This window comes from Podarcis tiliguerta, assembly GCF_965153285.1.
Source record: "Podarcis tiliguerta genome assembly, chromosome: 6".
Lineage (NCBI taxonomy): Eukaryota > Metazoa > Chordata > Lepidosauria > Squamata > Lacertidae > Podarcis > Podarcis tiliguerta.
In genome coordinates, this window is record NC_139539.1 from 1976513 (window position 1) to 1997088 (window position 20576).

Here is a 20576-nt window from a genome sequence, read left to right on the forward strand (position 1 = left end):
CACATGCTCTAATACCATTTCATCCATGGCTGCTTTGCATCTAGAAGGTTGCAGCATCAATCCCCAGCAATTCCAGGCAGGACTGCAAAAGACCCTTGTCCATTGCTTCCGGGGGCGGCGCGAAACCGTGATGGCGGACCTCTTCGAGTTCTGAAGAGGGGCACCGCAGAAAAGGGTTGCTCGCGACGGCGCAGCGACAACCCATCAAGAGAAACCACGGGCAGAGTGAGTCCGTGGCCGTGGGACCCGGCGGGCACCTGGAGCGACCCCGAAATCACGAAAGGAACCCCGTAAGGGGCTCCGGAGTGAAGGAGGGGGAGCGGTGCTGTGGGTTCATCGCTCTTTCTGCGGAGGCGAAGCCGCGCGGCTGTCACGGATGAGCGCTGATCCTTCTTCCAAGAAACATCGGGCTGAAACATCAAACCCGTGAGTAAGGACCTAAGATCCTACAAATTAATTCGGAAAATTTGGCTGAAAACGGGAGACGAGAAAGAGGAAGTCCGTCTTCCGGCACTGCTTGCAAGATCAAAGCAGATGATCTAAAGAGCGGAAAGCGCTGTGAGTAGAGAAGCTTTCAAGCTTTAAATTGGGACTTTCGTGCACATTGGAAACTTTCCTTTTAAGAATAAATACAGCATAAATTGGACCTGAAGTGGTCCCCCAAGGGGCAAGGGAAGACTCTAACTCCATATTCCCGGGTGGCCGGGCAAAGTTGTATAAACTGCGGAACTGTTGCAAACCTCCAGATACTTTTGTAACTGGAAAGTGTAATTTTGAGCTTATTTAGCTGAAGTGGATACATTTGCAGGCACCTTGCTGGAACTTTGTTACATGTTTAAAAGTGCTCTGCAGGACTCTTTTCTTAGCGCGTTGGAACTAATTCGCCTTTAAAGGTGCTTTCAAAGTTGGAACAAAGGGACTTTAATGGCGGAAAGTTACCTTCTTCTCACTAAAATTTTGGTGGCACTCCCCCTAGAGGATATTGGCAATATAGAGGCCAGGGAAAAGTTTTCTGTTTATCCTCTCTCAATGGACTGTTTTTAAATTTGAGCTTGTCTTTCCCATGGGATTATAACATTTGACCTTGAACATTGACTGATGAGTGGCGCAGGAAAGACAAGAGCAGCCAAAGCTAAAGAAGCTAAGGAGAAAGAGAAAGCAAAAAAGCAGGCACAGCTTGTCCAAACAACTTTAACTCAGGGACGCAGATTATCAGTTCCAGCTGTGCTTGCGACACAAAAAGTAGAAACCGAAAAGCCTGAAAAATCAGAGGAGGGAGATATGGCAACAGGAGGAGCTGAGGGTGTACTGAAACAAGTTCTGGAACAATTGGCAGTGATAAATCAAAAAATTGATAATCAATCAATAAAAATTGATCAATCAACATCCTCAATCCAGAAGTTGACAGAGCAAGTTTCCCTACATAACCTAGCAATTGAAAAATTGCAAGGAGCATCAGAAGAGAATCGTAAACTGGCAGGGGAAGCCGCTCAAATTGCAATATCGGCTAAAAAAGAGGTTGAGGAAGTTAAAGCGGAAGTCAAACCTCTACACAAACAGATAGGTGACCAACAAACCTATCTCTCATTGGTGGAATTGAAAAATCGGGAGACTAACCTCAGGCTGAGGGCAGTCCCAGAAATTGAGCAAGAAGATTTGATTGGACTCTTGACAACAGAGTTTACAAAGTTCTGGGATCTAAAAGAAGAAAGTGACTTTAAAATTGTATCGGCTTTTCGGTTGGGAAGATTGGTAAGAAAAGATAGATCCAGAGACTGCTTAATAGCTTTGAGATCAAGGGAAGAGAGAGACAAAATACTAGGCCTACACTTTAAAAACTCAATTGTGATACAAGAGAAAAGGGTGGAAATTTACCGAGACATTCCCAAACAGTTATTGGATTTGAGAGCCACCTATTCAGAATTGGCTAAATTGTTGAGACTTAACATAATTCCTTACAGGTGGGAGTTCCCACAAGGACTATCATTTACTTACAAACAGAAGAAGGCTAAAATAAGATCACCAGAGGACCTGCAAAAGTTCCTGCACGACCACGGAGAAGATCTCCAAAAACAAGCAGCAGCTAATTGGCCTTTACCCAACCCAGGTGGACCAACGCCTGCACCTTCGGAACCAGAGGAGAAAGAAGACACACCGCTCTAGGTGTGACAGAATAGTTCAGGATGTCTCTGCGGCTACTTAGTTGGAATATTAATGGCGGAAATTCCCCGGAGAAAAGAAGGAGGTTATTTCACATATTGAAGAAAGAACAATTGGACATTATTTGCCTACAAGAAACTCATGTGACCAGGCTCCATAGAAAGGTTTTAGTTAATAAAAGATTAGGCCAAGAATTTATATCGTCGGACAAAGTAAAGAAGAGAGGAGTGGTGATTTATGCTAAAGAGAGCCTGACACCTAAATTTTTATTCAAGGATGAACAAGGTAGAATTTTGGCAATTGAAATTCAAGCTCAAGGAGAAAGAATATTGATATTAGGAATTTATGCTCCAAACGACGGGAAATCAGAATTTTTCAAGAAGCTGCATGAGACGCTGCTGGACTATCTGGATTATGCTAACATCATATTGGTGGGAGACATGAATGGAGTGGTGTCTACACACATGGATAAGTCTCATAATCAGAATTTAACATCAGATGGCAGACTGCCTAAAACTTTTTTTGAACTGACTGACAATCTGGATTTGATTGACATATGGAGGACAAAGAACCCCCTAGGTAAAGAAGGAACTTTCTTCTCTGAGGCCCATCTGTCCTGGTCAAGGATCGACCAAATTTGGACCTCCAGGGGGCTGGCACCAAAGACTAAAAAGGTGGAAATCTGCCCAAAAACATGCTCCGACCACAACGCCTTGAAAATAGAATTTAGACTAACTCAATCCGGTTCCTTCAGATGGAGAATGAATGACACATTATTAAGAGATCAAGAGATTGTGAAAAAGGCCCAAAAAACACTAAAGGACTACTTTGAGATAAATTTGAATACTACAGTAGAAAAAAGAACGATCTGGGATGCAAGCAAAGCCGTTATGAGAGGGTTTCTGATACAGCAGAATACAATCAAGAAAAAATTCTGGAACGGAAAGAAAGATAAAATATTGGAGAAAATACACCAAGGAGAGAAAAAATTGAGAACTAAACCAAAGTCAAAGGAGGTGCTGAGAGAAATTAAATTCCATCAAGCAGAATATTCAAAATTGATTAATCAGGAGATTGAATGGAAAATAAAACAGATGAAGCAAAGATCCTTTGAATCAGCGAATAAATGTGGAAAGCTGCTAGCATGGCAGCTGAAAAAAAGACAAAAGTTAAACACGGTTACAAATCTAGAGATTGAAGGAAGGATGATTCAGAAACCAGAAGAAATCAGGAAGTGCTTCCACAGATATTTTAAAGAACTGTATGCACAGGGGCCTCAGAAAGAATCAGAGATAGATCAATTTTTAAAGACAAATGGATTATCAAAGATAACTCAAGATAAAAAATTAATCTTGAACTCTACAATAACTCCACAGGAAATTGAAGGTGCCATTCAGAATATGCAACTAGGCAAATCTCCAGGCCCGGATGGGCTTACCTCCAAATATTACAAGACTTTGAAGGACTATTTGATACAACCCTTGTTGGAGGTATGCAATCAGATCATGGAGGGGAAGAGGGCACCAGAAACGTGGAAAGAAGCCTTCATCACATTGATACCCAAGTCAGAATCTGAAAAGACTCAGCTCAAGAACTACCGTCCCATCTCACTCCTAAATGTGGATTACAAAATATTTGCAGACATTTTGGCAAGTAGACTTAAAAAAGTATTAAATGAAGTAATTCATAAGGACCAAGCAGGCTTTCTCCCTGGTAGACACTTATATGAAAATACCAGAAACATCATTGACATTTTGGAACTTTTGCAGACTAATAGGAACACAAGGGCGGTGTTAATCTTTATTGATGCGGAGAAAGCATTTGACAACATATCTTGGATGTTTATGAAGAAGAACTTGGAAGGGATGGGAGTGGGACGGGGGATTGAGAATGGATTACAAGCAATCTATTCAGAACAAAAGGCTAAATTAATAGTGAACAATGTGGTGACGGAGGAATTTAGAATCGAGAAAGGGACACGACAAGGGTGCCCCCTATCCCCTCTGTTATTTATTTCAGTCCTGGAGGTGCTATTGAACATGATCAGAGAGGACCGGTTGGTACAAGGGATAGAGGTCGGAGTGAAACAATATAAACTGAAAGCATTTGCAGATGACCTAGTTTTGACATTGCAGGAGCCAGAACCCAGTACAAAAAGAGTTCTTGAACTTATATCTGAATTTGGTCGGGTGGCGGGATTTAAGTTAAATAAACAAAAAACTAAGGTGTTGACCAAGAATTTGACAATTACAGAAACAGAGGGGTTTCAGAGAGAAACAGAATTGAATGTGGTAAAAAAAGTGAAATACCTAGGGATCTATTTGTCCTCCAAAAATTTGAATTTATTTAAGGACAATTATGAGAAATGTTGGTTGGAAGTTAAAAGGGATTTAGAAATTTGGTCAAGATTGAAACTTTCCTTGTTGGGAAGAATCGCAGCTATAAAAATGAATGTGTTGCCGAAAATGTTATTTTTGTTTCAAACCTTGCAGATCGTGGACAGAGTGGACTGTTTTGGAAAATGGCAGAAGGACATATCTAGATTTATCTGGCAGGGCAAAAAGCCCCGAATAAAGTTTAAAATACTAACAGATTCAAAAGAAAGAGGGGGGTTTGCCCTGCCGGACTTGAGGTTGTATTATGAGGCTGCAGCCTTCTGCTGGCTGAAAGATTGGTTTTTGTTGGAAAACACCGATGTCCTAGATCTGGAAGGATTTGATAATGCTTTTGGTTGGCACGCATACCTATGGTACGACAAGGTTAAAGTACATAAATTGTTTAAAAGCCACATTGTCAGAAAAGCAATTTTTGCAGTCTGGATGAAATATAAAGACCTACTAGAGAGTAAAACTCCGAGGTGGTTATCACCAATGGAGGCCAAGGCCCGAAAAAGACCCAATATGGAGGCCTACTGGCCGAAATATTGGGAACTAATTGAAAAAATTGGAGACAATTGGAAGCTGCAGAGCCAGGAGAAATTAAAAAACAAGGTGCGAGATTGGTTACATTATGCTCAAATTCAAGAGGTTTTCAAAATGGATAAAAAAGTTGGATTCCAGGTGGAAAAGTCGAAACTAGAGACAGAATTGTTAGAACCAAAGACAAAGCTGTTATCTAGAATGTATAACTTGCTGCTTATGTGGAATACACAGGATGAGATAGTTAAATCTGCTATGATTAAATGGGCACAGGATGTTGGACACAACATTATGTTTGAAGACTGGGAAAGGTTATGGAACACCGGAATGAAATTCACGGCAAGTACTGCCTTGAAGGAAAACATTATGAAAATGATATACCGGTGGTACATGACCCCAGTCAAGTTAGCTAAGATACATCACCTGTCTGACAATAAATGTTGGAAGTGTAAAGAAGCAGAGGGGACTTTCTTTCACCTCTGGTGGACTTGCCCAAGGGTTAAGACCTTTTGGGAAATGATTTATAATGAGTTGAAAAAGGTATTTAGGTATACCTTTCCCAAGAAACCAGAGGCCTTCCTGTTGGGCATGGTGGACCAGAGAGTGTTAAAGAAGGACAGAATTTTGTTTATGTATGCTAGTACAGCAGCAAGAATACTCATCGCTAAGAACTGGAAGACACAAGATCTACCCACGCTGGAGGAATGGCAGACGCAGTTGATGGATTACATGGAGATAGCTGAATTGACCGGCAGAATCCGAGATGTGGATGTAGAAACAATTGAGGTGGACTGGAAAAAATTTAAAGATTATTTGCAAAAGTATTATAAGCTGTATGAATCTTAAGATTGTGCATGATTTGGAAAGGATATGCTTTAGCAACTACGATTAAGTAAACAGTAAATTAAGTGAGCAAAGAGAAAAGGAGACAATATGAATTGAACATGTTACGTTTATTTTCAAAGGTATAAAAATGGTGACATAATATATTGAATTTGGATACATAACATGTGAAAGTTACAATAAGGTATGATATAAGGTAACAAATTGCTGACATTGTTAATACAAAGAATGCAGAATCGGAAGGGGTGGGGAAGTCCAAGTTAGGACTCTTTTTTGTTTTGATTTATATTGTTTTGTTATATTAAAAAAAAAAAAAAAAAAAAATGGTTTCTTGTAAATTTGTAGGTATGTTGTTTGCAATGTACAAAATTTGGAAAGAAACGCAATAAAAAATATTATAAAAAAAAAAAAAAGACCCTTGTCCATTGCTGGTCACTGCAATCTGGTCTTTGCCAGCCTCGTGTCCTTCTCCAGATGTTTGGGGCGGCAGCATCAGTGTGATGGTGCTGACCAAGGTCAATGGGAGCTGTAGTCTAAAACATCTGGAGGGTGGAAGGTTGGCGAGCACTGAGCCAGATTCGTCCGTGATGAAGCAGGCTCCTTCAGCACTTGCCAAGGCTTGCAATCACCTACCTGGGCACCAAGGGTTGAAGAGCAGGACAAATTCGCCCAGGCTGAAGCTGGAGCCCTGGTGGTCAGTGGCAGCGTCCATGGTCAGGCGGTAGCGGCCGATGCGGGCGTCAGGAGGGGAGGAGATGGACACAGTCAGAGAGGTCCCCTCCTGGCATTCCACGGCTGAGCTCCAGACAGCCTCTTCCAGGGAGCAGGAAAGGGGAAAGAGAGATCTGGTCCCCGAAGTCTCGATGGGGCAGGGGCCTGCAGGAGGAGGAAGCAAAACAGGCCGGTTGTCAGAGCTCTCTGCGCATGAACTAGAGATATGGTGCAGAACGCAGGAGCCAGACAGCAAAAGCCGCTTTGCAGTGGAACGGACGCTCCTTCCTTGGGCGATTTTAAGCAGAGGTTGGATGGCCATCTGTCAGAGATGCTTGAGCTGAGATTCTTGCATTGCAGGGGGCTGGACTAATAATAATAAATAATAATAATACATTTTATTTATACCCCACCCTCCCCAGCCAAGACCGGGCTCAGGGCGGCTAACACCCGATATAAAAACAAACTGATTGAAATACAATTTAAAAACAAGATTAAAATACAACATTAAAATATTAAAATGCAGCCTCGTTTCAATGGAAACTCAAATCAAAAACTTTGGGGGGGATGAAAGCGTCAAGTTTTCACCAAGGCTAACTTTCCAGACTGGTCCTATGTGGGCCAGAAAAAAGCCAGGGAAGTCCCCAAATAGGAGTTCCATCACAGAAGGAGAAAGGAAAAAAGAAGAGGGGGAGGGAATCAAATTGATTCTAGATGACTCCTGGGGGTCCCTTTCAAATCGACCATCCTACAGTTCTATGATTTTGTGAAAGGAGATTCCATTAAACACCGGAAACAACTTTCTGGTGGTAAGAGCTGCTCAGCTGTGAAACGGACGACCTTAGCCACTCCCAGTTTAAAAGCCATCAGCCATCAGACCCAAAGCAAGCAGAACCTCTCCCACATGGTACATTTTTAGCAGTTTTATGCCACTTTTAACAGATAGGATTCCCCCCAAAGAATCATGGGAACTGTAGTTTGCCAAGGGGTTGGACTAGATGACTCTTGAAGGTCCCTGTCCAAGTCGACCATTCTACCGTTCCATGATTTGTGAAAGGAGATTGCAACTAAACACAAACTACTTTCTAATGGTAAGATGGTAGTTTGCCAAGGGTGGTGGGAGTTATTTGGAGACTCCGATCCACCTCACGGAACTACAGTTCCCACATTTCCCTGGAAAGAGGGGTTGGTTAGCTCCGAAACTAGCTGACCTGACTGGAAGAATCCGCGACCAGAAAGAAGAGGAGTTTCAAGAGGACTGGAGGAAATTCAAGGACTATTGGAATAAATATTGTAATATAAAAAAATAGAAATTACTTGAAAGAAACAAATAGGCCTAGGATTAAATTAAGTTATAATTATGGTAAATAAATGGGATTCAGAATGTTAAGAAAAGTGAATAAGATGAACTATAACTGGAAACTGTTTTAGTTTAATAATGATATTCGAAAGCTGTTACTTTTAATTACAAGGAAACTCAGAAGGGAGGGATTTGAGGAAGTCAACCAAGATGTTTAAAAGGTTGGATTTGTGAAGTATTGCGGTAAGTTTGTTATTATTGTCTATCTGTTTATTGTTCCCCCCTTTCCACCCCCCTTTCTTTTTTCTTTTTTTCTTTTCTGTTTTTGTGTATCATCTTGCTTTGTGGTTTGTGTTATCACGGTGGAAAATCTAATAAAAATTTATTTTTTAAAAGAAAAGGAGAGAGGGGCTGGACCAGTTGAAGCCTGTGGGGTTGCAGTGCCCCAGAGAAACGCGCCCTGCTGGCTTCACAGGTGGGAGGAAAAAGCCGAATTCAGGGACCAATGGCGTAAAAGGCAAAACCTTGACAGACGGCCTGTGTCTCCAGAGCAGGAAAAGTGTGGATGGACTGCGAGGTTTGTTCCTTTGAAGAGTCTTTATTGGAGAGGGTTTATTTCCAGCATTTTTTCCAGGGTGTGGCTGCTTAGGCAGGAGAAGGTTTTCCCCATGACTGATGAGGCTACCTGAGCTGCGTCTCCTGAGGGTCACAGGATCACGCCCCCAGCCACCGAGGTTGCAAGCTGTTCCACCGCTAAGAGACAACAGGAACAGGGGCTGATGCAGGACTGGACAAGGCCAGCAAAGGAGAGGCGTCCTTGGCGGAGCAGATTTATCAAAGCTGTGCTTTGTGCACCAGCCCCGTCCCTCGTCATTCCGTGTCAATAAATAGACTCCTGAACCAATGCACACATTTCGGGTGGCCTCACCCCGCCGGCGGTTTTGCTCCGGCAATCCCACAAGCCCATAAATCTGAGAACCAGCAAGGGAGCATCTTGCCATGTAAGGCGATTCCCTCGCCATCTCTTCCTCCCCAGCACAAGTTAACAAGGTGAAATTCGGACAAGGATGAAAACCTCCAGACAGACGCCTTTTATGCAATGTGGGAGCCCTGTGTCCCATAACCGGCAGTGTCCACGTTTTCAAGGCAGCGAGGCATTTATTATCCCACGCGATTTATAAAAGGTATAAGCCGCTGGGATTGCAAAAAAAGCCCACACACCTCACAGTAGTTTGCGAAAAGTTAAAAGATGTCTAAGAAAAATTCGAGGCATGCAAAAAGTTAAAAGAACAATTGACTAAGAGCAGATTAAAACTTGCACTAACTTCCTAAACATCTGGATAGGTTTATCTAAGCAAGCATGTTTTCAGCAGATGCTGGAAAGCGGGCAGTGAAGGTACCTGACAGATGTCAAGAGGGGCTGCTTCACTAAAATATCAGTTCCTTGCAAATGTGGAACGGGACTCCCTGGTCCTGAATGGGGTAACTGTGCCCCTGAAGGACCAGGTGTGCAGCCTGGGAGTCATTCTGGACTCACAGCTGTCCGTGGAGCGCAAATTAATTCTGTGTCCAGGGCAGCTGTCTACCAGCTCCATCTGGCTAAGACCCTACCTGCCCGCAGACTGTCTTGCCAGAGTGGTGCATGCTCTGGTTATCTCCCACTTGGACTACTGCAATGCGCTCTACGTGGGGCTACCTTTGAAGGTGACCCGGAAACTGCAATTAATCCAGAATGCGGCAGCTAGACTGGTGACTGGGAGCGGCCGCCGAGACCACATAAAACCGGTCCTGAGAGATCTGCATTGGCTCCCAGTACGTTTCTGAGCACAATTCAAAGTGTTGGTGCTGACCTTTAAAGCCCTAAATGGCCTCGGTCTTGTATACCTGAAGGAGTGTCTCCACCCCCATCATTCTGCCCGGACACTGAGGTCCAGCACCGAGGGCCTTCTGGCGGTTGCCTCGCTGTGAGATGCCAAGTTACAGGGAACCAGGCAGAGGGCCTTCTCGGTGGTGGCGCCCGCCCTGTGGAACGCCCTCCCACCAGATGTCAAAGAGAAGAACAATGACCAGACTTTTAGAAGACATCTCAAGGCAGCCTTGTTTAGGGAAGCTTTTAATATTCTGTTGGAATAGGTGCAGCTGCAACAGTTTGAAGAGGTCAGATAGGTGCATATGGGGAAGGGTAAACTGGTCCCAAATTGTGAAGGGATTTATATGGGATAGGAGCTTCCAAAGTCAAAGGTTGATACTCACAAGGGCTGCAACGTTTTAAGAAAGAACCTTGTGACAATCCTATACCTTGTGCCCAAGGCGGTTGCATAAGTTGGCACAGTTATGGCAGTTAATTATAGCCTTTTTTGTGTTGCTAGAGCAGCTGATCAGTAGGTTTGTTCTGTTTTGCTGCTGCCAGCCTCCGAGTTAATGAAAGTCTGTTGGAGTTTTAGCCTCAGTGATAAATCTCTGCAGTGCATTACTAAGATAAGTAAGACCTGCCTGCCTTGTACATATGCATTTAATCTAACAAGTGCAAGGACACCATGAGGAAAAGTTATTTAATCTTTAAAAGTGTGTCTTTCGTATTTTTTGTGAGGGGAATGGGAACAAACAAATGGGTTAAACTGCCCGGTCTCTAGCTTTCACATAAGCTCTGAAATTAAATACAATTGCTAAATAAACCAACCTTTATTAACTTCCAGAAATTATCACAGGAAATGTGACATTCGGCTAATTCGTTTTTCAGAACTGAAATCTTAGTTCCCACAATTTATATGTGAACAGTTAACTTCTTGAACTTGACTTGGGAGCATATCAGCAACCGGTGCAGATCTATGAGCACAGGCCTTATATGCTGATGGGGGCTAATAATAATAATAATAATAATAATAATAATAATAATACTCCATCCTCTATAGCACTCCCCTGTCAGCAACTGTGCTGCAACATTCTGCGTGCCATGATTGTGCTGTGGTTGAGACAAGCCCTTGGGGGTGACCCACTGGACTATGTACTGGAAAGCCTGCACTGGCTGCCCTTAAATAGCCAGGTTGTTTTGAGGGATGGCTGTAAACTTCCACTGGCCAGTGGTCAGAAGGCAAGATGCCCCGAAGACAGGGCTCCCTTTTGCTTCCGTCCAGGCGCAGCCCACAAGCGACAGGGAGCCTTGCAAAAAGAGGCTCTGCCGTCTTCCGAGGCTCCACCCGAGACGGAGGGTTCGGCAAGGGGTGAACTGCACACTCATGCTTCACGCCCGCCCTCCCCGCCCGTCTGCCCATGATGATTCACAGCTTTCACGGAGTGCCAGGGCTGGTCACAGACTTCCGCTCCTGACTGTCTGCTAAACTCAGAATCTGAGAACTGCAGGGCTGAAGGGAGGGACCCTCAAGGGACATCTAGTCCGACCCCCTGCAATGCAGGAATTTTGGGCAGTTTGTGCCACAGAAGGGCCTTGGAGCAGAGGCACTTGTAGGGGTGGCCCTGGCATTTCCTGATGGGCCCCAGGTCTTCTGTGTCTACCTCCTGACACCCCGTTGCTCAGGTGCCACTCAGGTGCTACAGCTCCCATCAGCTCCAGCCAGCATGAGCCCTTGTCCAAAAGATCTTGAGGGCACCAGGTTGGCGAAGGTTGGGCCAGAGGGCCAGATTTGGGTCAAAGAGGGCCAGATGTGATGATGTGAACATGCATGAGGGCCGACCAAAGCTGCTGAAGTTGTTGAGCTTTTTTTATAATTTGACCCCAAAGTTGTTTATTTAGGATTTTACCCCAGGACATATACTACTATGGGGCCAGATTAAATTGACTGCCGGGCCCCCTAAACGGACTTTGGACAGCTGCCCCCTGGTTCGAATGTCCCCTCTAGCTCTGGGCATCCTGGGAGCTGAGGGACATTGTAGCTTCATATGAAAGATCATAGAACGGTAGAATTGGAAGGGGCACCCAAAGGTCCTCTAGACCCCCCCATCGCAAAGCAGGAATGGCAGCCAGGGAATCCCTGACAGCCGGCCACCCAACCTCTGCTTCAACACCTCCCAGGAAGGAGAGTCCACCACCTTATGAGGTCAGTGGATCATAGAACGGCAGGGGGGGTTGGGAGGGACCCTAAGGGTCATCTAGTCCAACCTCCTTGCATTGCAGGACTCCCAGTTCAAGAATGCCCAACAGAAGGACACCCAGCCTCTGCTGAAAAGCCTCCAGTGAAGTCCTAGTCTCCTGCGTTGCTCCTCACCCCCACCCTAGTTGTGGACGGAGTTGGAGTCTGTGTGCGAAAATACACATGAGCTCACAATGGTGTGTGCAGCCTGCTTGCCCTCTCTCCTTGGAGCAGGGCGGTGTGTGTGTCTGTGTGTCTGTGTGATCCTGCTGGGACACTCAAGCGTGAGAACAAGGCTAGGCTACGGCTTCCTTGAGTCGCCGGAGCCATTACTCAGCCCCCCGGGGAACAGGAGTAGCTGTTTCTCCTCCGCCTTCTTCCCAAACAAGCTCACTGTGTTCTTCCTCCCTCGGACAAATGCAGAGAATTACAGGGTGGGGGAACTCAAGGCCCTTCTCCATCGGAAACATCCACAGGATCTGTTTATGCGCAACCCTGCGGCCTCACAACAGGCCGGACCATCCCACCCCCGGTGGCTCATCAACAAGACCTTCTCTTTGCAGAGCGAGGTGGAGGAGGCCCTCGGGTCAGCCTCTCGCTGCCTAGACTTCCTGGAACCTCAGGTCTGGCATGGGGGAGAGACAAAGGGCCTTTCACCACCTGGGTGGATAAATCCAGACTGGTACACTTTGCTCTGGGAAGGGTGGGCCGAAACATCAGGGCGTGGGTTGGAGCCTCATCTTTCTCACAAAGGTCCCTTATCCCGAGGTCAGGTCTTCTCTGGCGGCCTCATCGTTCGGGGCAGAAGGCTGTCAGGTGAGAGGAGAGCCATCTTCAAATCTCTGAAGGACTGTCCCATGGAAGATGGAGCAAGCTGGTTTTCTCCTGCTCTGGAGGGCAGGACCCAATCCAAGGGATTCCAATGGCAAGAAATGAGATTCAGGAATAGGACCCTTTACCTTTAATAGGAAGGGACGCGGGTGGCGCTGTGGGTTAAACCACAGAGCCTGGGACTTGCTGATCAGAAGGTCAGCGGTTCGAATCCCCGTGACAGGGTGAGCTCCCGTTGCTCGGTCCCTGCTCCTGCCAACCTAGCAGTTCGAAAGCACGTCAAAGTGCAAGTAGATAAATAGGTACAGCTCCGGCGGGAAGGTAAACGCTGTTTCCGTGCGCTGCTCTGGTTCGCCAGAAGCAGCTTAGTCATGCTGGCCACATGACCCAGAAAAACTGTGGACAAACGCCGGCTCCCTCGGCCTATAGAGTGAGATGAGCGGCGCAACCCCCAAGTCAACCGCAACTGGACTTAACTGTCAGGGGTCCCTTTACCTTTAATAGGACCATCCTATTCTGCCTGGGTCAGACTACACCTAGAATACAGTGTCCAGTTCTGGGCGCCACAATTTGAGAAGAAGGTTGACAAGCTGGAAGGTGTGCAGAGGAGGGCGACCGAGATGATCAAGGGTCTGGAAACCAAGCCAGATGAGGAACAGTCGAGGGAATTGGGTATGTTTAGCCTGGAGATACAATAGCCATCTTCAATTATCTTAAGGGCTCTCATATGGAAGATGGAGCAGGGTTGTTTTACGTATGCTGCTCTGGAGGGCAGGACTCAAACAAATGGCTTCAAGTTACAAGAAAGGAGATTCGGACTCAACATTAGGAAGAACCGTAAGAGCTGTTTGGCAGTGGAACGGTCTCCCTCGGGAGGTGGTGGACCTTCCTTCTTTGGAGATTTTCAAGCAGAGGTTGGGTGGCCATGTCTCATGGATTCTTTAGCTGAGATCCCTGCACTGCAGAGGTTGGAGTAAAGGTATCTTCCAACTCTATGACTGTATGATCCACCAGGATGTTCTCCTACACAGGTCCAACCGAAATGGAGGAAAACTCTGGACGCTGCGTTCTTAGGGCACCTGCCTTGCCCCAGCTTTGCTTGTCACAGGACGGATCGCCCTGAGAAACGTGGGTGGATGAGTTGAACCCACACCTGTTGCTGTGATAATATCTGGGAGGCTTGTTGCAAGCAAGTCACAAGTGTAGCCCCTCTTCATAAAAAAAACAGCCTTTCTGTTATCATAGGTCAAAAGGAGCACATTTTGCGCATGCCCAGGGGCGCCTTTGTTCTAGGGCTCTGGCTGCACAAGCAAAGCCCAGGAGAAGAAGCTATTTTGTACTTAATTCATAAGAACATAAGGTGGATCAGGCCAGCATCCCATCTAGTCCAGCATGCTGTTCTCACAGCGGCCATGCAGATGCCTGTGGCGAACCAGGATTCGAGCACAAGAGCAACACTCTCCACTTCCTGAAATTTACAGCAACTGGGATTCAGGAACATCGCTGCCTCTGACTGTGGCAACTGGTTGGCCCAATGAGAAAAGGATAGTGGACTAGATCCATGTGACAGTCACCTCCAGACTTGATTATTGTAACTCGCTCTACGCAGGGCTGCCCTTGAGACTGACCCAGAAACTCCAGCAGGTGCAGAATGCCGCAGCGAGACTCCTTATGGGGTCTTCGCTGCGAGATCACATTCACCCAGTGCTATACCAGCCGCACTGGCTCCCGGTGGAGTACAGGATCAGGTTTAAGGTGCTGGTTTTAACCTTTAAAGCCCTATACGGCCTAGGACCCTCGTACCTACAGCACCGCCTCTCCTGGTATGTCTCACGGAGGACCTTATGGTCTTCAAACAAAAACATCTTGGAGGTCCTGGGCCACAGGGAGGTTAGGCTGGCCCCAATCAGAGCCAGGGCTTTTTCGGCCATGGCCCCAATCCGGTGGAACACTCTGTCACCAGAGACCAGGGCCCTGCGGGACTTGACATCTTTCCGCAGGGCCTGCAAGACAGAGCTGTTCCACCAGGCCTTTGGCCAAGGCACAGTCTGACCCCCTCATTTAGTAATCCTCATAGTACTCTAGCCCAATGGTTGCCATTAATTTGACTCTAAATTGATTTTATAATGAAATGATTTTAGAGTGCTGTGTTACTTTTATTGCTGTTAGCCGCTCTGAGCCCAGCTTCGGCTGGGGAGGGTGGGATATAAATAAAATTTTATTTATTGTTTCTTTATTATGGTCGGATCCTGCAGGGCTCGTCTGAGTAATCTTTTAAGCAACACCAGGCAGTGACCTCTTGGCACTGTGTGCGAATTAAGCCCTGGAGCTGGGGCTGAAGAAGTTGAGACCCGAGCTCTGCTCTGGGTGCTTTGCTTTCTTTGTTTTATCTGGAAAAGGGAAGGACAAAGTGGGAGTCCTCCTTCCTTGCAAGCCACACACAGAACTGTGGGAAAGGCCAAGCCAGGGGAGAGCTTCCTCCTTTTGTTTCCTGCCCTTGTCCACTTCAACTCACCACTGGCTGCCTGAGGCTGCGAGATAAAATGGGGTCAGAGACCTCAGGGAGCCTCCACCCCCTCCCCTCCTTCTCCCATCCCAGCCTCAAAAGGGCATGTGGAGGCTTTGCCCTGGGAGAACGAATGGAGCCAGAGGCATTTCTTAGGAGCATTTATAGAATCATAGAATTGTAGCATTTGGAGGGACACCCAAGAGCCGTCTAAACCAACCCCTGCAATGCAGGAATCACAGGTGGGAGCTTAATTTGCAAGCTGTGGGTTAAACCACAGAGCCTAGGATCAGAAGGTCGGCGGTTCGAATCCCCACGACGGGGTGAACTCCCGTTGCTCGGTCCCTGCTCCTGCCAACCTAGCAGTTCGAAAGCACGTCAAAGTGCAAGTAGATAAGTAGGTACCGCTCCGGCGGGAAGGTAAACAGTGTTTACTGGTTGCCATTTGATGCTCATGATTTCATGGAGATGCTGCAAAGCAGCTTGTGTTTATGAGGAGCATCAGTTGCACTTTCAACATCTGTCTGGAAGGACCCCTGTTTCAATTAATCCCTGCAAGGAATCATCTAAACTGTTAATCCCCGAAGCAAATTCTCTTTTGCTGCAGAGTTGCTGCAAGGGTGAGGGCGACACACGTCCAGCTTTTCTATTGGTTTTGTTCTTGGACATTATCGCAGGGTATTTCATGAACCCCACGGCTCTGTCAGGATCTGGTATGGTTTGATGCAAGAGGAGGAGAGGCCCTCCCCTCTCTCCTAACAATAAAACTCAAGGATATACAATGAAGCTGAACACTGGAAGATTCAGGACAGATAAAAGAAATTCATTATTCACACAGCACATAGTTAAACTATGGAACTCCCTACCACAGGAGGCAGGTTTAGATGGCCTTAAAAGAGAATTGGCCAAATCCCTGAAGGAGAGGCCTATTGATGTCTATTAGCTGGGATGGCTATGCTGGGAACCTCAGGAGGGGAGAGTGTTGTTCTTGTGCTTGTGTTCCTGCTTGCAAGTTTCCAACTGATCATCTGGTCAGCCACTGTGAAAAAAGGATGCTGGACAAGACGTGTTATTGCTCTGATCCAGCAGGATCTTTCTATGTTCTTAACTCCCGGGGCAAGACATCTTTGTCAAATCGCCATCTCCCCGTCTGAAAGCATTATGTTCAGAGAGGAATGCTGAGGGCTGGACTTCACGTGCTAATTATTTGGCAGGACTCTTCTGCTCTGACAAACTCCAGGAAACAGTAACAGAGCCCTCACACGGGAAAAGAACAGGCACAGCTGGAAGGTATGAAGTTAGAGAAATACTGGCTCTTAGAATCACAGAACTGGGGAGCTGGAAGGGTCCTCCAGGGTCATCTAGCCCAACCCCCTCTGTGATGCAGGAATCTCAGCCAATGAATCCCTGGCAGATGGCCACCCAACCTCTGCTTAAAAACCTCCAAGGAAGGAGCGTCCGCCGCCTTCCAAGGGAGTCAGTTCCACTGTCCAATGGCTCACACCTCTAGAAAGTTCCTCCTAATATTTGGTCAGATAATTGGTTCCAGGTATGGTTTTCCCAGTAGTGATGTATGGAAGTGAGAGCTGGACCATAAAGAAGGCTGATCGCCGAAGAATGGATGCTTTTGAATTCTGGTGCTGGAGGAGACTCTTGAGAGTCCCGTGGACTACAAGAAGATCAAACCTCTCCATTCTGAAGGAAATCAGCCCTGAGTGCTCACTGGAAGGACAGATCCTGAAGCTGAGGCTCCAAGACTTTGGCCACCTCATGAGAAGAGAAGACTCCCTGGAAAAGACCCTGATGTTGGGAAAGATGGAGGGCACAAGGAGAAGGGGACGCCAGAGGACGAGATGGTGGGACAGTGTTCTCGAAGCTACTAACATGAGTTTGACCAAACTGTGGGAGGCAGTGGAAGACAGGAGTGCCTGGCGTGCTCTGGTCCAGGGGGTCACAAAGAGTCGAACACGACTAAATGACTAAACGACAACAAACCTGGATAATTGATTCAGGTCCTCCCCTCCAGAGCAGGAGAAAATGGCAGCCCATCAGATATCTGATGGCTCTTGTGTCACCTCTCAGTCTTCTGTTTTCCAGGCTGAACATACTCAGCTCCTTCAAATCCCAACATCCCAACCAGTTCAAGTCCAGTCCATCATCTTAAAGGTGCCTCTTCCTCCAGCTGCTCCCCGCACAGCTTCTCTCCATTCTCGCTGCACAAACCGGATCATTTGCTCTCTCTTTCCATTTCTGCTTCCTCCACAAAAGTCCCCCCTTGTTTGCTTTTGCAACATCTCTGAGGTCACCGGCCAAAACAAAATGGGCTTCCAGGGCCCGGCTGCTGCTGCAAAATTCCAGGAGGATGACTCCCTTTTTTCCGCCCGCGTTTCCTGAGCCCAACAACAAAGCGAGAGAGAGGACCCTGGCCAGGGACGGAGCCTGAGGTCACCCGTCCTCTGCCATGTTTTCCTTTCCTGGCTGCATTGTCCACAGAAGAACAATAAGGGAAATTTGGCAAAAATAATCAGGAAAAAAGGAGGAACCAAGTTGTTGGCAGGTTTTTGTTTAAAGTAAGGAAAAGGGTTGGCAGGATTGGAATGGAGCAAAAGTGGCCTTGCACAATTACTTAGTAATAATCAAAATAGTAATTTTATTATTTGCACCCCACCCATCTGACTGGGTTGCCACTCTGGGCAGAGGCAGATGCTAACTCAGCTGCCTCAGAAAGCAGTGAAGTCTTCTTCACTGGAGGTTTTTAAACTGAGGTTTTTAAAGGGCTAAAAACTGAGGTTTTTAAAGGGCGAAAAACCCTTAAGCCTTAAGGCATGTCCAAAATCCGTTTTGGGGGCCTAATCTGGCCTACTGGTAGGTAAAACCTGGTAGATTCAATCCTAAAAAAAAAGCAACTCAATAATTTCAATCCTAAAAAAAGCTGAACAACTTTGGTTGGCCCTCTGGCTGGCCCTCACAGCCCTTCACTTCATCAAATCTGGCCCTCTTTGAAAAAAGTTTGGACACCACTGCAAGCTGTATTATTATGAGTCTGAGGCTGTTATTTCACCCTTCCACCCATTTGGCTGCAGCATTCAAAGCTGTTTCACCCCAGCGACATTTCACCAGAGTCACATTAAAAAGCAGCCTTGAGACTGGGGAAAACATTCAGACCCAGTTCCCAGGCATGAGCCAGCAGTGCAGTGCTTGCTTGCTTACACCAGAGAGGGCTGAGGACCAGGATGCGTGTGGTGAGGTCAAGATCCAGACCTGTGGCGCCCGCATGTCGAGAACGGATTCTCACATTCCTGTAAAATGTCCAGCTCAGTTTAGTGGGCTGAACCTCTGCCTTAAGAACAGCGCTGCCTTAATCCAGATTTATTTATTGCATTTATATACCCCATAATATCCCCCACGGGGCTCAAAGCGGAAAACATGGTTCCCCCACCCTTGTTTAATCCCCACAACAACCCTGTGAGGTAGGTCAAGCTGAGAGAGAGGAGATTTGAACCCTGGTCTCCCAGGTCCCAGACCAACTCTTTAACTACAGTACCACCACTGGGTATCTAAAGTCCAACCAGATTTATTTGCTTTGTTAATTTATTGCCCAGGAGGTAGGCTAGGCTGAGAGGCAGCGACTGGGCCCAGGTCACCCAGGAACAGCTTCATGGCTGAGGAGAGGGATTTGAAACCTGACCTTTCCAGGTCCCAGTCCAGCACCCTAACCACTATGCAACACTACCTGTCTACTTGCTTGCCACTGATTTTGAGCAATCTGTTGCCCTCCAGACGCTGCAGGACTCCAACTCGCACCAGCCCAGCCTCCCTGGGAGCTGTGGTCCAGCCAAGTCCAGAAGTCAGCACGATGGAGGAGGATGCGTTATGAGCATCAAGGAGGACTCACCTGTCTCAACGTGGAACGTGAGCTGGTCCACGCCTTCCTGGTACTCCCTCCCAGAAAAGTGCAAGGTGATGGTGAACGGCTGCCCCCTGCGCACAATCAGCCGCTCGTTGCCGTTTTCGGAGGTCCGGTGCTCCCGATTGTTGCGCTCGCATTCCAGGTCCCATGTTTCTAGCTGGAGATCTGCGAGGACAAAGGAGAAGGAAAGTGCTTCTTCAGGCAGCGCAGTGTGAAGCTGTGGAACTCACTGCCACAGGAGGCCAGGGTGGCCGCCGACTTCGATGGCTTTGGAAGAGGATTGGACAAAATCAGGGAAGAGGAGAGGGCTATAAACCACAATGGTGCTGGTTTTGACCTTTAAAGCCCTACGCAGCCTAGGACCCTTGTACCTACGGGACCGCCTCTCCTGGTATGCCCCGCGGAGAACCTTAAGGTCCACAAATAACAACACTTGGGAGGTCCTGAGCCTCAAGGTGGTTAGATTGGTCTCAACTAGGGCCAGGGCCTTTTCAGTACTGTCCCCAACCTGGTGGAACGCTCTGTCCCAAGAGACCAGGGCCCTGAGGGACTTGACATTTTTCCGCAGGGCCTGCAAGACAGAGCTGTTCCACCTGGCCTTTGGTTTGGACTCAGTCTGACCCTTAGGTTTCCCTCCCCTTATGGTCTTGATTTATCAGCTACTTTTAAAATAAGGCTGCATTTTAAATTGCATTTTAACCTGTATTTTAAATTGGTGCCCCCCCCCCATTGTGTTTTTACTGTGATTTTATTGGTGTTAGCTGCCCTGAGCCCGGCTCTGGCCACGGAGGGTGGGGTATGAATAACAACAACAACAACAACAATAATAATAATTAATGGCTCTGCCCAGTCTCCACAGTCAGAGGCAGTGATGCTTCTGAATCTCAGGAGGGGAGAGTTGCTCTGGTGCTTGGATCCTGCTTCCCGGTTTCCCAGAAGACGCATCTGGTTGGTCACTGTGAGAAAAGGAGGCTGGATGGGATGGGCCATTGGCCTCATCCAGCAACCTCTTCTTAACATTCTGGTGAATACAGAAGCAGGCTCTAAATTATAGGGATGTACATTAGAATCTTCTTGCGAGAAAAGCAATGACAAACCTAGACAGCATCTTAAAAAGCAGAGACATCACCTTGCCAACAAAGGTCCGTATAGCAAAAGCTATGGTTTTCCCAGTAGTGATGTATGGAAGTGAGAGCTGGACCATAAAGAAGGCCGATCGCTGAAGAATGGATGCTTTTGAATTCTGGTGCTGGAGGAGACTCTTGAGAGTCCCATGGATTGCAAGAAGATCAAACGCATCCATTCTTAA

At 46.8% G+C, this 20576-nt stretch overlaps 1 protein-coding gene across 2 annotated transcripts in view; it reads right to left on the reverse strand.

The window, feature by feature from the left end:
* TGM2 (transglutaminase 2) overlaps positions 1-20576 on the reverse strand; it is a 69974-nt gene that overhangs the window by 31954 nt on the left and 17444 nt on the right. The window contains exons 2-3 of one of the 2 annotated variants that reach the window (XM_083447408.1): positions 19253-19432; positions 6555-6797 (exon numbers count right to left, since the gene is read on the reverse strand). In XM_083447408.1, the coding sequence (XP_083303534.1) occupies positions 6555-6797; positions 19253-19432 (423 nt within the window). Of the gene's footprint in view, positions 1-6554; positions 6798-17352; positions 17489-19252; positions 19433-20576 lie in introns of those variants that run through there. The other variant, XM_083447409.1, reaches the window with a different exon arrangement.